Raw genomic sequence first — 17432 nt, forward strand, 5'->3', positions numbered from 1 at the left:
AAGGATTTTTATATGAAAAACAAATCACAGGAGGCATTTCCTTTTTCTTTTATTATTATGAGTTATTTGTATTGTGGTAGCACCTGGGAACCCCAGTCATGGATCAAATCCCCATTGTGTCAGGCATTGTACAAACATACAACAAAAAGGTGTTATCACTCCCCAGATGTTTACAGTCTAAGTATGTATACAGTGGTGTTGTAGCTGTGTTGGTCCCAGGATGTTAGAGAGATAAGGTGAGTGAGGTAATATCTTTTATTGCACCAACTTCTGTTGGTGAGCGAGACAAGCTTTCGAGGTTACACAGAGCTCTTCTTCAGAAGCTCGAAAGCTTGTCTTTCTCATCAACAGAACTTGGTCCAATAAAAGATATTACCTCACCCACCTTGTCTCTCTACAATCTAAGTATAAGACAAGAGACAACAGGTGGATATGACAGACAAACAGGGGTGCACCAGGAAATAATGAGACAATATCAGTCAATAGGATAGGCAGTGGTCACAGCACCCCAGCTGTCTAATTTAAGTAAAGTTTTAAAGCAGTGTGAAAAAGTTTGAAAGTAGCGCTTACTCACTGTCTGTGGTGCCTCCTGCAAACGACAAAGCAAGAATTCACAAGCCACTCTCAAGATTCTGCATCCATTTGTAGCTCTGCTCACGTTGAGAAGTCCCTGAGAAATGACAGTGACTACAATCACAAAGCCAAATTTGGAGAAGAGTCTAAGCTGGTGTATCTTCTTCTGATCCCCTCACGGTGTGCGTTGGAACAATTTAGAATCTGTTGGATTTACTTGCTTTCTCAGTGTCTCACCCACATACCAATCTGCAACTTACATTCTCACCCATCTCTGAATTTGATCCACTGAGTCTATACGAAATCTATTTTACAACACCTTACACATCACCTACACAATGTCAATGGGTGCCTAAAGCATCAGCTTGAAAGTTGCATCTGTAGTATTGCGGGGGCAAGATCAAATTATGATCTTTGTGTATGAAAACCAGTAACTTATGGGAGTGACTTTTGGGATGTTAGTGATATATGCACTGCATGGTCTGCAGTGTTAAACTCCTGTACGTTCCTTGAACTATCATTGCCGCTATAGCTAAGATACCAGAGAGTGACAGGTGGGTAACTATTTATATGTAAAGTGATTAGACCAAAATCTGACATAAAACACCAGCAGCCCAGTAGGGATCAAAGCAGAATTTGGCCCATGAAACATAGCTGCACTGATCAAAAGCTTTATCTTTATAATTTGCAAAGGTAAGTATAAAAGTAGTGGATTGCTTTCTTTGGGAGACTCATCCTTTGACGATAAGTGGGTCTAAATCTCTCCCAGCTCTCTGCAGTCAGTTCAACTTATCTCATTATTATCTTGCACTCCCCTCACCTCCCCCTTCGTTTTGTTGTATCTGTCTGTTGGCTCTTATACTTTGGGCTAGGGATGTCTTTCTATTGTTTGTTAGTACAGTGCCTAGCACAATAGTGCTAGGGACACTAGGTGCTACCACAAAACAAAGAATAATAATGACAGATTATTTAGTTAACCACAAAATAAAATAAATGTATACAATAGCAGTTAGTTTTTGATAAAATATTATGTGTGCAGCTAATAGAAACTATAACTGCAAAGTACTAAGTGGCCTGTCTTTCTTTGAGTGTCATCATGCCATGTTAAGATATTTACAAGGCCCAGAAACCCAATATTTTACTATTTGTGTATAAGTATTTACATTTAAAACCCTATTCCCAATGCCAAGTGGAATATACTCTAGCAAACTCATTATGATGGCAAGTAATAGGGTTCATTGTGGAACAGGCTATTTCACCCACTTTGAAGTTTCCACTTTAAATAACCAGTTTATATTAAGTATACAAATAACACCCACAGCTCAGTGCTAGTGGTCAATGCAGCCTCCTGTGTGGCTGAGGAGATTCAGGACTCTGTTGTAATGACTATAAAGGCGGGGATATTTTATGAAGGACACTGGATATGGACCTTGTGGATCTCATTTTCTAACTGCCAGGCTAGCACAGAACGCAGCCTATGCTGTCTAGAATCACCACACACTGGGTCTCCCAAAGTCCTGGGTGAGACTTAGCTGGCATGGAAGTTCAGTCAGATTTTCTGATTGACAAGAACAGTGACAGCAACTATTTTGAAACTCCTAATTTTAGTAATAAATTAACTGCTTCAGTGCTGCTGAATGTGTGAGTTGGATAAGGCAAAGCAGGGCTTCCTTGTGGACCTGGTGTGGTACCTTTGAGCCGCTGATATTCTAACTGAGACAACCCTATGATGTTCTCCCACTGCACATAGACAGCGGCAAGTACCAGTTGGGAGGGGCTAGTGATTTTATTAACTCTCCTTTTATAAGCCACAATAGAAATCCTGAAGCTTCAAACATGACCTGGACTTTGAATATTAATATGTTCTTTATATTTCTGTCACAGGCTGAAAATTGGGAATTTGCAAACTACACATGAAAACCCATCCGATTTTTGTCATTTGTTATTCACAAACACACAGTGCATGTACCATATTGTGAACTATGCCAGGATACTCTCACACACTTAAAACAACCAAACAAAACCAGCCACAAAATAGTGCATGGAGATTTTTTTAAATGTTCACTGACTTTTAGGAAAAAGCAATGGTAAAAATCAACAGCTCTAATAATAATAACATTGTACTAAGAACATCTTTCATCTCAGAATCTCAAAATGCATTATATGTTTAATTAACAAAAGTTTGCACCACTCCTTTAGGCAGGCATATATTATCCTCTCCTTCCCCTCCCCTACCCCCCCCCCTCCCCGTGTGTATATATATATATGTATATATATAGGTAAACACCAACAGAGAGATTTTGTGACTTGCTGAAGGTAACAAAGTGAGTCAATAGTACAGCTGTCAAGATATCATAGAAGTCCAGTAAATTTACCTACCCACTAGACCAGTGGTTCTCAAACTTTTTTTTGTGTGGACCACTTGAAAATTGCTGCGGGTCTCGGCGGACTGCTTAATGATCTTTCCAAATGTTATTTGTACCGTTAGCTAACTATTGTAAAGCGCTTTGGATAAAAGTGCTATATATAAAAAAATAATAATCATTAGTGTTTTCTGTGCTACAAATAAAAGCACACAGCTCATATTTTAATATCAGTAGTCTTACCTTTCCAATGCGATGGATGTGCCCTCTCTTCCCCGCCATGGCAGCCCCCTGAGCTGAGGCTGGGAAGGAGTGGGGGTCTCTCTCTCTCTCTCTCCCGCTGCAGCAGCCTCCAAGCTGGGGCTGGGAAGGAGGGCCGTCTCTCCCTGGCAGCTGCAACCCTGGAGCTGGGGAAAGTCGCCTTTCTCTCGCCGCCACAGTCCTGCACATCCCAAATTCCCCCCACCCCCTCTTCTCATCCCACTGCCCCCTTCCACCTACCTATATTAACTGCCCACAGGCTGCTGAATATTCCCACTGTATAGAGCAAAACATATGTTACATTGTAGGCAGTCTGTTGTCCTTTATACATCACTGTGAAGTGCTATGGAGAGAAGCTCCAGCAGATCATTCTGAAATGCTGGTGGAAAATCTTGGAATTTCAAAGCAATTGAAACGTAACCTTACATAGACTAGAGAACAGAAGCTGGAGTGGAAAAAAGGAGCCTTTGGTTCATTGATGCCACTTCCTAGACCAGAATTAAAAGATGGTTTCTAGTTACTTACAAGTAGGCGAAACACGTGAATATCTATTCTTGACTCCATTGCATAAGTCTATCTGCTCATATAAATAGAAAAGCTCTACAAAATTATTCTTTAGAGGAGTCATGTGGCTTACCCTCATGTTGTTCCTCTTCTACAGATTTGAGTTGAGAAGTTATAAAAGATTCTTGTTCCTCATTCATTCAAAACACCAATTCAGTGTTCCTAAAGTGAATTGAAAAGTGATTTCTCTCTGCTTTTTAGCTAGTAAATATTATTGCCTATCACTGGAGGTAATGTGAGGTATATGGGAGCTCAGATTAGAAATTGAAGTTTGCTGGACTTGGGGTTAATTTATTTCTGGCCATGAATCTGGGCTTTGGAATCAGTTTAGTTTAATTTATCACTATGACTACGTAATTGGTGAAGGATTAAAATAAATACCTTATCTACAACTATACAATATCACACCTATATTTTGATAAGCATGACAGGAAACTGACGCTAAGAAGCTTTCACAAAATTAAAGATTGTGGATGCTACTAGCTCTTTTTATACAATACGATATGAATTGATATGATATTATGATATTTCTGTTCTCTGTTCAACAATCCTATGTATTAAAGTAACTTATAGTATTGCATGTGGCTCAGTTCGTACCTGTATCCCTTCCATTCTCCTGCTAGTGTTCTGGGAGATTAATTCTGTTTCATTTCTTCCGAAAACAACCTATTTTCAATTCTAATCTATCACTGGGGTATATGATTGCCTACCAAGAGTTCATTAAAAAGAAGCATCTGCCCCATGTAGTTCTTCTTTCTCTCTCTCTCATGAGGAGGAAATAGTCTGTGGATTTGAAACGTTTCTGCTGCTGAGTATTTTTATTAAAGTATGCCTCGCACTTGGAGTGACAAGTGGTGAGATGTGTGGTGGTTCTGAGATGCTGCAGGAGTTCATTCCATCCTTCGATGGCCCCTCAGAAAGATCTGAGTCCTGCACAAATGAGCTTTGCTCTTCCAGCAGAGCATTCTCTTATATCAGAGAAGAGCCATGGTTCTTGATCAGAACATCTAACCCAGTATCCCGTCTTCTGACGTTGGCCAGTGCCAGATGCTTCAGAGGGAATGAACATAATAGGGCACTTTTGAGTGATCCATCCCCTGTCATCCGCTCTCAGCTTCTGGCAAGTTGGAGATTTAGGAAATCCACAGCATGCGGCTACATCCCTGAGTATCTTAACTAATAGCCATTGATGAACTTATCTAATTCTTTTTGAACCAAATTATACTTTTGGTCTTCAGAACATCCCATGGCAATGAGTTTCACAGGTTGACTGTGCATTGTGTGAAGAAGAACTTCCTTATGCTGGTCTTAAACTTGCTGCCTATTAATTTCATTGAGTGCCCCCTAGTTCTTGTTATATGACAGGGTAAAAAATACTTCCTTATTCACTTTCTCCACACCATTCATGATTTTACAGTCCTCTACCATGTTCCTCCTTAGTCACCTCTTTTCTAAACCAAGCAGCCCCAGTTTTTTAATCCCTCCTCATATGGAAGCTGTTCCATACTTCTAATCCTTCTTGTTGCCCTTCTCTGTACTTTTTCCAATTCTAATATATCTTTCATGAGATGGGATGAACAAAATATTCAAGGTGCGGGCATACCATGGATTTATATAGTGGAATTATAATATGTTGTGTCTGAGTATCTGTCTCTTTCCTAATGGTTCCTAGCATTCTGTTAGCTTTTTTGACAGCAACTGCACATTGAGCAAATCTTTTCAGGGAACTATCCACAATGACTCCAAGACCTTTTTTGAGTTGTAACAGCAAATGTTGACACTGTCCATTTGTATGTATAGTTGGGATTATTTTTTCCAATGGGCATTACTTTGCACATATCAACATAGAATTTCATCTGCTATTTTGTCATCCAGTCACCCCATTTAGTGAGATCCCTTTGTAACTCTTCACATTCAGCTTTAGACTTAACAGTCTTGAGTAATTTTGTATCGTCTCCAGTTTTTGCCACCTCACTGTTTACCCCATTTTTCAGATAATTTATGAATATGTTTAATAGCACAGGTCCAAGTACAGATCCTTGGGGACCACACTATTTACCTCTCTCCATCGTGAAAAATGAGCATTTAATCCTATCCTTTGTTTCCTATCTTTTAACCAGTTACTGATCCATAAGAGGGCCTTCCCTCTTATCCCATGACTGCTTAGTTTGGTTAAGAGCCTATGGTGAAGGACCTTGTCAAAGGCTTTCTGAAAGTCCAAGTACACGATATTTACTGGATTACCCTTGTCCACATGCTTGTTGACAGCCTCAAAGAATTCTAATGGCTGGTGAGGCATGATTGCCCTTATAAAAGCTATGTTGACTCTTCCCCAACATACCATGTTTATCTGTGTCTCACTCTCACAGATCTTGAGAGACAGGCCAGTCCTTGCTTACAGACAGCCCCCCAACCTGAAGCAAATGCTCACCAGCAACCACACACCACACAACAAAAACACTAACCCAGGAACCTATCCTTCCAACAAAGCCTGTTGCCAACTCTGTCCACATATATACTCAAGGGACACCATTATAGGACCTAATCACATCAGCCACACCATCAGAGGCTCGTTCACCTGCACATCTACCAATGTGATATACGCCATTATGTGCCAGCAATGCCCCTCTGCCATGTACATTGGCCAAACTGGACAGTCTCTACACAAAAGAATAAATGGACACAAATCAGACGTCAAGAATTATAACATTCAAAAACCAGTTGGAGAATACTTCAACCTCCCTGGTCACTTAATTACAGACCTAAAAGTCACAGTACTCCAACAAAAAAACTTCAAAAACAGATTCCAAAGAAAAACTGCAGAATTGGAATTAATTTGCAAACTGGACACCATTAAATTAGGCTTGAATAAAGACTGGGAGTGAATGGGTCATTACACAAAGTAAAAACTATTTCCCCATGCTAATTTTTCCCCTACTGTTACTCACACCTTCTTGCCAACTGTTGGAAATGGGCCATCCTGGTTCTCACTACAAAAGTTTTTTTTTCTCCTGCTGATAATAGCCCAACTTAATTTATTAGTCTCATTATATTTGGTATGACAACACCCATTTTTTCATGTTCTCTGTGTATATATATCTTCCTACTGTATTTTCCACTGCATGCATCCGATGAAGTGGGTTTTAGCCCACGAAAGCTTATGCCCAAATACATTTGTTAGTCTCTAAGGTGCCACAAGTACTCCTCATTCTTTTTGCTGATACAGACTAACACGGCTACCACTCTGAAATGTGTCTCAGATAATTCTTTTCTTTCCTATAGTTTTGATCAATTTGCCTGGTAGTGAAGTTAGACTTACCAGCCTGTAATTGTCAGGATCGGCTCTGGAGCCTTTTTAAAAATCAGCATTAATTTAGCTATCCTGGTTCTGGACCTTGTTCTTTTAGATATTCCCGATCATTAAGCACCCTGACTGAGCTGAGGGGGAGGTAGAGAAGAAACTGGGAAACGGACAAGGACAGGCTAAAGGGGTGCCCAGGATAGTGTCACCATGTTACCCCCTCCCCATCTTAGCGAGAGAGAGATTTGCTGGTGCTAAACTGGGTGTCAGCTCCCTGACACCACCAGGCTATTAGTCACCCAAATAATTTCCTCATGGCTCTGCCAGCTCTTACTTTGCCTTGCAGGTTAACATCTGGTGTACCCCAGTCTCTAAGCTCCTCTGAAGCATCCCTCTGTAATGTCCAGCCCCTATCACTGGACACAGTAATTTGTAAGTCCCAAGAGAACAGCATACACACAGCTTGACTGGTACAACTCAAGGCCATGGAGATATAGCTACAGTGAAACAATCCTAAATTTATTATCAAAGATTAAGACTTAAGAAATAATGAGTAAGGATAATGACTGGAAACAGAAATGGTTACACATATAAGAAAAAAACATAAAATGCAATCCTAAGTCTACACTTATTAATGGTTACCGCTCCTATTTAATAAAGTAGACTTTGTCCCAAGAGTTCAGTCTTTGACAGAGTTTCTGGTTTTCAGTCATAACCAAGCTCCAAATTTTCATGAACAACCCACACTATTCAAGGGATTTCCTCCATGAATGGATAACAAAGTGCTTTTCTTTCCCCCTCCTTACAGTCCAGTAAACCTTTGAGGAGCCCTTCTGTTGTTTGTTCTCCTGTGTGCTGACCCCCATGTTGACATCATATCCTTACTGTGACTTGGAATGCAAATGTAGCTCCCATTGTGTTTGGCTTACAATTCTTAATTTACATCAGACATAGGAGTAGGTGAATGGCCATTCTTTTGTCTGGCAGAAAACCTGTTTATTATCTTTGCCTTGTTACACAGTTTAAAATATATTTTAGTAGGTACACATAATTTACACACCATCTGTAGATACATCTCACAATGCTAATGGTGACTAGTGTGTCACTGTGGCTTTCATTTAATGCCTTGATATTATCTGTGAATAAATGATATCGAAGTGTCATAGAATCATAGAATATCAGGGTTGGAAGGGACCTCAGGAGGTCATGTTAGATGTAGTGAGTTTATCAGGTCTGATAGGAGTTGCTGTTATCGAATGGTGAACCCTGGCATTGAGAAGTTCTGAGGGTTTCAAGGGTCCTGGGCAGAAGAGTCTATATAACTTCTAGATAATATTCTCCTTGGAACCTGGAGTAGAACATAGGATTCCTGAGTCATAACATTACTTCCTTTGTTGCACAAGTTGAAGGTATGTAGTGAGTGAGGCAGGAGATTGCAGGAAGAGTAAGGATGGACTCATGGTTAAGGCAATTAAATGCCACCCTGGAGAACTGGATTCTATCTCTGCCTGCCACAGATTTCCTATGTGATTTTGGGTAAGTCACTTAAGCAAAACTTTACACAGGTGGCCACAGTGTTCTTCATTTTCTAGGTGGCCAACTTGAGATCCTGAGGTCTAATTTGCAGAAGTGCTGAGCACTCACAACTGCAATAGATGTCTGTGAAAGCTGAGTTTTGAACATGTAAAGTGCTATATAGTGCTGTATACTCTGAAAAAAAATCAGATCCTAGGCATTGCAAGTTGGGCAACCAAAATTATTGGACATCTTTGACCTTTAATTTCTTAAAGGTCTTGGTATCGCAGCTCCCCATCTGTGAAATGGGGATACTTGCCCTCACCTCACAGGGATGTTATGAAAATTAATTAATTAATTTGAAGTGGGCAGAAACTATAGTGATGAGTGCCATAGAAAAGCCCAGGAGGAAATTTTTAATTCTATGTTGAGAACTGGGTTTGAACAGTATGCAGTAAATAAGGCTGCAGTGGAATGTCGGTAGTGGTTCAGAGACAATCTACTATGTCAATGTGGGCAGCCACAAGCTATGATACACATTGTTGAGAACTGCAGTTTCCTGGAGGTCTTTGTGCCTTGAACATCCTTGATAAGAATTCTGTGGCTTGGCTTGACTGGACTGCGTATGCCAAATAAATAATAAAAAGGCATAGGGCCACATGTTGAACAATGAGGAGAAAACAAAATATTGAATAATGGCTAATAAAGCGAGTCATGTCCATTCTGTGCACTAAAAGAAGCAGGAGACCTGTGGCCATTTAATTAAAGACAGACACATAATGTATAAGCACAAGGAGTCATATTAAGGTTGCACAAGCAATCTTAATTCTGATATTTCCTAACTTTTGAGTGTGTGATTTTGCAACCTTAATAGTCTTTTCATGTCAGTCCCCCCCGCTTTTAATGGATTTAGATATATTATAAATCAGACATTGGAAATGGTTGCTTGAGAAATACAATTGCATTTTCTGTTCAAATGAGAAGCCATGGATGCTACCTAGAAATGAATGTAATCTGGCTTCCTAGCAACTATGAATATTCAAAATAGTGAACATTGTTCCCCTGTGAAAGATGATGAACTGTATGTGAATTGTTTTTTCTGTGACAGGGATCTCATTAGAAATTTGATGTTATTAACAGTTTTCCTCAAATTGCAAATCTCCATCATACCAGTATTATGGTAATGATGAAATTAAATTAAATTAGCATATCATATACCATACTGCAAAAGTGGGAATACATTATAGTAATACAAGGCAACAGATAATTGCTATCTTAATAAGCATTTGTCCTCAGCAAAAATAATCCAGATTGTTTCTTCTTTCTATCATCATGGACAAAATTCATTCTTATTAGTGAAATCCTCATATTTTGTAAATCCAGTCATAAGTTCCACTTGGTTATATGAAACTGTTTTCTCAAGCCTAAATATACTTCATTCTGCACTGTGTACTTATCTAAAAGCTACTTACCTGCATATTAATGTGCATGCTTTTGGCACCTGGTCCATTGAATGAGCTTTGGATCAGACCCCTGGTTACTCAAGGTGCTTATTGTGTATATTTCACACAAATCTTACATACTCTCCATACTGGGTTTTTAAGCTTTCCTTTTTGTAAAAATCATATGACTGTTAAATTGTATTCACTAAAATAAATGTTTTCCCTGGTATTTGATTTTTAAAAAAAAAAAAAAAACAGGGCTTGGGGAAGTAATTTGATTTGCAGATATGTTTTCTATTTCTGTCTAATATTTTCCAGGCCTAGTGAAATTATTAGGTTGCTAAATTTACATTCACATCCACTCACTATTTGTTTTGGTTTTTATCTCTCTCTTTGCAGTTCCTCCGTGGTTTTTAAATCACCCTTCAAACCTCTATGCCTATGAAAGTATGGACATTGAGTTTGAATGTGCTGTCTCTGGTAAGCCTGTCCCTACCGTGGATTGGATCAAGAATGGAGAAGTGGTCATTCCTAGTGATTATTTTCAGATAGTGGTAATTATCTGATTTTTGTCATTGCAAATTCACTATTTGACTTATTTTAAAGTATGTTTTTATTTCTGATTTGTTCCTTCTTTTCATAACCAGTGTTTTAACTAGTTTAGCAGAAGCAGGAAACAAGCAAAACTAAGCAAAACTGATTAAAAATCTCTCCTGCCTCCTGGTGGACAAAGGGGATATAGCACCAGAGTGCACTGTTACCATCTGACCCAAAGCCCACTGATTTCACTGGGATTTGGATCAGGCCCTTACTCTTTCATTCAACAGTGGTTTAGATTTTTGTTTAGGCTCTCCTCCAGAACAGAGCATTGACCATAACTTCATGTCATATTTTCAATTAAATTATTATTTATCACCTATTATTGATAAAGTGCCATCAGTGTCATGTATGATGCTTTACTACAGACAAAAAATGATAAATCCCTGCTCCGAGGAGATTACACTTTCAGACATAAGTTAGTAAGGGATGACAAACAAAGGGAAGGAAGTGAATGTGGGCGGATGAAGAATACAACAGTGGTCAGTCATCAAGTGTACTTATTGTTAAATGCACAACTTCTTAATCTGTCCTTCTAAAAATAGATATGTTTAAATTTGAAGATAGCGGATCAACAATTACAATGGAGGTTAGCGATACTTCACACATCTGCATGGGGCCTTTCTAGCTAGAGAAAACAGGCTGTGAGCCACAATGCAACAACAGGGATAAACTCGGACAAAGGGGAAACGGGGCTTAATATCCTTAAGCGTCTGTTTTAAGGATACACGGCAGTACGCATTTTAAGTAATCGTAAGTGAGAAAGGTAGAGCTCTTAAAAGGGAGCTAACAAATGCCATTTGGAATTCACAGAAGTGTGCAGATCTTGCAGCTTCTTAGCAATTTCTTTTCATAGGAGTTAAAAGTGAAACAGATATTTCTGCCACAGGTATGACATTCAACTGGCATCCCTCCCTGCATTGTTTTCAAATCTGTTTTAGAACATATTTGCTGAACTTGATCTTTCAATGATGATCCATCAGTTTCTTCAAATGCAAAGTATTTTCACCACAATTACATTAATCATGATAATGGTCATTTGACATGACCATTATCATATGACACAAGTTTGTCGCCATAGCACATAATAGGTAGTGTGATACCATGTCACATTCCCATCTTTTATTACCCAAATAGCATTATATGTGGGGCATTAAAAGTTAAACATCAATGGTGGAATTCTCAAAAGCATTGGCGTAACTAGTCTCATGAAAGTTAACGATAGCTTTATCACTAATTTCAGTGGGAGCAGAGTTGAGACACTGTAGAGTGCTTTGGAAAATCTCATCCCTAATATATCTATCTTTTGTTACAGCATGATAAAAATATCCACAGGCCATGAGATAATATTTTTCTTTTGATGACTTTGGTATAAGAAAGTTAGCATGTCTCATTCATATAGATCAGATTGCAATATTTAGTGCCAATTTCCTAGTGAATGCCCATTATAATCAATGAAATGGACTATGTTCCTGTAAATTAAACTTCTTCCAATGACTAAAGGTTGGTTTTTACCATATTTTTCTTGTGGAGAAGATTTACTCAGTTAGTTATATGGAATCACAAGTTCATGCTACTTTATGCAGCATCACTGTTTGTTATGAGGAGGATCAGACAGCAATCAGTGTACTTGCCAAGGAATGGAAAGTCCCTTTATTATTATTATAATGTGGAGGGGAATTATCCTTTCAATTTTTATTTCCTGAAGAAATATTTATAGCAAGGGAATCTCTCTTGCAGCATTTTCTTATGCAAAGAATTGTCCCTTAGAAGCCAACATTTGCCACATCACTTAATTCTGCTAGTGCTAGCAGCAGCTAAAACTGAAATCCTGCCCATCAGCAGCACACAATGAGTGACCCTTCTGTTGCTGCTGGTCTTTGGGTCTCATGGCATGATGTAGGATCTGACCTTCAGAATGCTGTTTATACATAAGGTACAAAAGTTGGAAGTTCTTTTTTATCTCCCCTGCTGCAAAGAGCCAATACAAAGCCCTGTTCCCCACTCAAGTCCCACTCTAGCTTTTAATATGGTGTTTAATTGTTGCATAAGGTATTGGGCTGGCCCTCCTCTGTCCCAGCGTGAATAAGGGCACAAGCACCATCCTTGTAACAGAGTGGTGCAAAGAGAACAAAAAGAATCAGTTGATTGCGATGAATGTGCATTTTATTACAATCCACTGGAGACAAAGACATTATGAACGGAGGCTGATGTTTCCTAGTACTCTCTGCTCTTGTTTCACAAACAAAATATTGTTGAAGCTCCTTAGTAAGCGACATTCAGTTTGACAGTTTTTTTCTAATTATTTTCCTCCCTTTCCCCTCTTTGTCTCTCTAGGGTGGCAGCAACTTGCGGATTCTGGGCCTTGTAAAGTCAGATGAAGGTTTTTACCAGTGTGTAGCTGAAAATGATGCCGGGAATGCACAGACCAGCGCACAGCTAATCATCCCTGAGCCGGGTAAGATACAAAGGACACAGAGAATCATATCAGTGATTAATACAATTAGCATAAATCCTAGTTGGGCATCTACTATTCCTCCCCCCACACTTTATTCTCAGCCATGTTAAAAAATATTTAGCTAGCTGGCTGGCTTGACTTATAACAGTGTGTTCCTTAGCACTAGGGGAGATGCAGGTCTGTCTTGGTGTAACCTTGAGACTCTCTGTCACTGGGACAATTACAGATGCTGGGTGCATCCCTGAAGTGACACTGGAGGTCAGAATCTCAGCATGAAAAATCAAAGACAGTGTCTTCCCTTTCAACCACTGGTTTCATCTTGCTGAAATATGAGAAGAGGTTGGGGATTATAAAGGGCCAGGGGGAGTGTGTGTGTGTGGAGGGGGGAGATGGAAGAAATAGTCCAAATGGAATGGAGAATAAAATATTGTATGGCTCCTCAGCGAACACTCAGAATATTTGTCATAGGGGAAAAGGTAGGTGAAATTTAGCACTGTGATGGTAGGGGTAGCAAAGAGGACTGATTGAAAGGCTGGTGTCTCTTATACAACAAGGGAACAAAAGTGTGTTTCTGTGGCCCAGAAATGAGTAGTTTCACAAGAATTATAAATTGTCCTTTCTTGTGCCAATACCGATGGGGTTTATTTCTTTATGGAATATTAAACTGTAAATACATAAAAACTATGTATTCATTTTAAACCAGGTAAGGTAAAACATGTATAAATGCCTTTAATGTGCTTTCTGTGTTTTATATGATAGTTATTTACTTGAAGTGGGTTCTGCTGTGTTTGTTAATTATGTAGAATTGTGTCATTAAGCTGTGAGCAAGTGAATATTCAGAAATATAGGCTATGTCTACACTTGGCGCTATGGCTGTGATTCGCAGCCCAGGTAGAAATACTTGAGCTAGCTCTCTCTGAGCTCGTGTGCTAAAAATAATAGTGTAGCTGCCATAGTACGATAAGTGATGAGGAGTGTCATGGGCTAGATGCCCCCAGCACTAACCCCACCTGGACCCCACAGGTACATATTTGGGGTGGCTACCCATGCTGCCATAGCTATGCTACTATTTTTAGCATGCTGGCTGGATGAGAGCTAGCACAGGCATGTCTTTGCCAGCTGGGAATCACCACCCTAGCTTGTGGCGTAGATGCAGCCATAGTTCATTCACACCCTGACCTGGACTGGAAAAAGTAGAAAATTGGCAGTTCATAGTTGTTGATAGATTTTAAAACCAGAAAGGACCACTTTCATCATCTTGTTTGACCTGTTTTATAGCACATGCTATAGAATTTGTTTTGAAAAGTGTGCACAGAATAATTTTAAAATTGTAAAGCTTTACTTAAACGCTGCCATAATTTGAAAAAAACAAAAACAAAAACAGTGTTCTCCACTAGTGGGCCATAACTACAGTAACACACCCACCCACTGTAGTGTTTTAGACAAGTAATATGGAACACTCTAGTAACATTGTAATGTGTTGTTAAAGACCATTGATTTCCTGAAAGGCTATGATACTGCAAGCCTTTGCCCTGTGGGCAGTAATGTGCCAGGTAGTTGCACTGCAGTGCAAATGCAAGTGGTAACTCCAGGTGGGCACAACCAGGGTTAACTGCTAGGTCCTCACTAGTCTCGAGTCCCTGGCATAGCATTTCCCTCACAACAAGTACACACGGTAAACAGAAAAGGGAACAGGACCAATGTCCTTTCTCTATCTTTGTTCCTGAGTACAGAATGAATAACTGCTTGAGCTCAAATTTTAAACCTCTTAGCAGTTTGTCACTCCCATTCCCTCTCCCTTGCTATCCAATCCCTCCTTCATTCACTCATTCTTTCTCCAACCAACCCATGTCCAAAATGCAACTCCGGCAGCACCTGGGGAAGCCATGGATCACTTCCCAGCCCACATCCCAAGCCAGCTCCCTTGTGCAGTAATCCCCCACTGTGAGCTGTGCCTGCTAGCAGGGGATGCAGCTACGCAGTGACATTGCTTCATGGGAACCCTGGACAGAGGCATGATTTTCATCCTCATTGTGGTAATGAGGCACTTCACTGTACAACTCTCCTCTTAGGCCTGACTCATGCTATTAATAGACTGGATGTCTGCACAGCAGGATCAGGCTACACTTGTGCTCCCGGTATGGCTCATCACTTTTTTACTTGGCCTTTATGCACTCAGCACTCTGCACCTGCATAGTGCAGAATCAAGCCAGATGAGTATTTCTCTCCTTCTGTGCAGAGTGTTACCTTTCCGTTGGGGGAAACATGAACATAAGAAGGTGCTTAAAGAAAAAACCTTGGCACAGTAACTATACATAGCACATAACCCCACCGATATTTAAGATGGGCAGCTGGGAGCAGAACAATATAATGGTACCTAAAAATAACTTCATCCCTATTAAACATCATAATGGGGGGAAAAAAGGGTTTTTTGTGGGGGTGGGTGGGGAGGAAGGGTTTGATTTTTTTTAAAGCTGAATCTTGCATTTAGCTCATGCTTCTGGAATATATTTAGACAGGTGCAACCCTGGAGAAAAGGGGCCATCGTGAACTATAATGTAGTTTTATTTATCAATAGGACCAGTCTGAAGGAAATGGGAGAATTCATTACTGTTTCCACCTAGATGTTCAAATGCTGTCAGTAAATTCTGTACTTTTGGTCAGTGTTTATTGTGTTTGGCATTGGATTAGAATGAAAGTAAAAGAAAATGAAGACAAAATCCTAAAGAGCTACGGGATACTATTGTAACTGTCTCCATTTCCCTTTATAAATGATGGATTACTTTTTCCTAGCTATTTAATCAGATCTTCAAACAATGCCACTCCAATTCCTCCGAGATGTTGAGAAGGCCAGCATGCACAGATGGCAGAGAAGCCAGCTATAAATACAAATTAAGTGCTGGGGCCGACCATGGTGGGAAGTACATAGCCCTCTCTGTTTAAATTTAGTCAATATACGGTCACCATATCTTTCACACTCAGTGTGAGCTCTGCACTGCACAGCTGTTCAGTTTTGGCCTGTCCACAGGCCTCAAACTAAGGGTTACCCCTAGCAACTGTGACAATCTGCTTCTTGTTAAGGCATAGACAATGACCTGTTAAATCCAGTATTCTCTGTTGGTGAGTATTTACAAGAGCCTAATGAAGTTTCAATATAGTCTTTTATAAATAGTTACCAACCCCTTTTTGTAACCATTAATTTTGAGGGAACAGAGTCCAAGACATGTAAAAGAGCTAACAGAGTTTTCTTTTTCTGATAGCCAAGATCAGGTTTATCAAAAAGCCCCTACGTAAATTAATAATCTTTTTATTCTCTAAAGTAACATTATGGAGAAAATAAATAGATGACCATTTATCCTCCATGAGATTCGTAAAATCATGGCTACTGGCATTTTAGTTAGTTGCAAATATTCTTGGCCAGCCTATGAACTTAAAATTAGGTGTGTCATCTATTCAAATGGCTGATGCATAGTCTATTGGAGATATCCAGTATAGTGTCTGGTAGGGGGTAAATCAGAAGATCTTAAGATTCTTTTCTGTCTCTAGTTACTGTGATCCTGCTCTGATACCAAATCTTTCTGTTGTCATTACACAAACGTGTAGCTTGATCATCTGATTCTGAGCTGACTTAAACAGCAGTTACTCCTGGTATACAGGAGTAACACCACTGATGTCAACTATAAAACCAGTGTGAGATCTGATTCAGACCCATAAATTATGTTCAGTGTAAATACAGTGGTATGCTGAGTTGAAACTAGACAACACTGAAATGAGTAATGCAAGCTAAATGGGTAGTGAGTTTACACAGATTATAACCTTTCTTCTAGAATTCCAGATGGAATTGTTAAAATGTTAAATGCTATTTAAATATATATTGGTTAGACATTGGGGAGCAAGTGAGCCTCCTGGGAAAATTAACTGAAATTTTAGCTTTTAGCTGAGATTATAGTTATGGAGGCACTGTATTTAACATTTCATCATCTTTGAATTACATATTGGAGAAATTGCTCTTCTTTCCATAATGAAGGCTGCAATCATTCTCCTGTAATAACCATCCCCTTTGTATCCCTTAAAATAATAAATAATCACTTTGTTTCCAAAATGTTTAACTCTATCATCTTCTACAGCTCAGCTTTCCTGGGTTCTTCAGCCTCCGCCTATGCTCCAAAGCTACCCTGTTTTGTTCCTGCTTCCACTAAAGAAGGACCATCCCTGTGGACCTTCTATAATCTGTAGGATCCGTTGTCCACCTTAGAGGTTTTCTAGATAAAGCCCCCAGTATGTACTTCATGAAGAGAACAGGATGGTTAATAGTGAGGTTTTTGTTAGTGAATTGTTTATTTTTAGAACTGTAAAAA

At 39.5% G+C, this 17432-nt stretch overlaps 1 protein-coding gene across 1 annotated transcript in view; it reads left to right on the top strand.

The window, feature by feature from the left end:
• The window catches only part of DCC (DCC netrin 1 receptor), a 958218-nt gene that overhangs the window by 570878 nt on the left and 369908 nt on the right, over positions 1 to 17432 (top strand). Inside the window, exons 6-7 of the mRNA XM_073343560.1 lie at positions 10419 to 10573; positions 12954 to 13074. Of these exons, the coding sequence (XP_073199661.1) occupies positions 10419 to 10573; positions 12954 to 13074 (276 nt within the window). The remainder of the gene's footprint in view (positions 1 to 10418; positions 10574 to 12953; positions 13075 to 17432) is intronic.

The sequence above is a fragment of the Lepidochelys kempii genome, chromosome 5 (assembly GCF_965140265.1).
Source record: "Lepidochelys kempii isolate rLepKem1 chromosome 5, rLepKem1.hap2, whole genome shotgun sequence".
Classification (NCBI taxonomy): Eukaryota; Metazoa; Chordata; order Testudines; family Cheloniidae; genus Lepidochelys; species Lepidochelys kempii.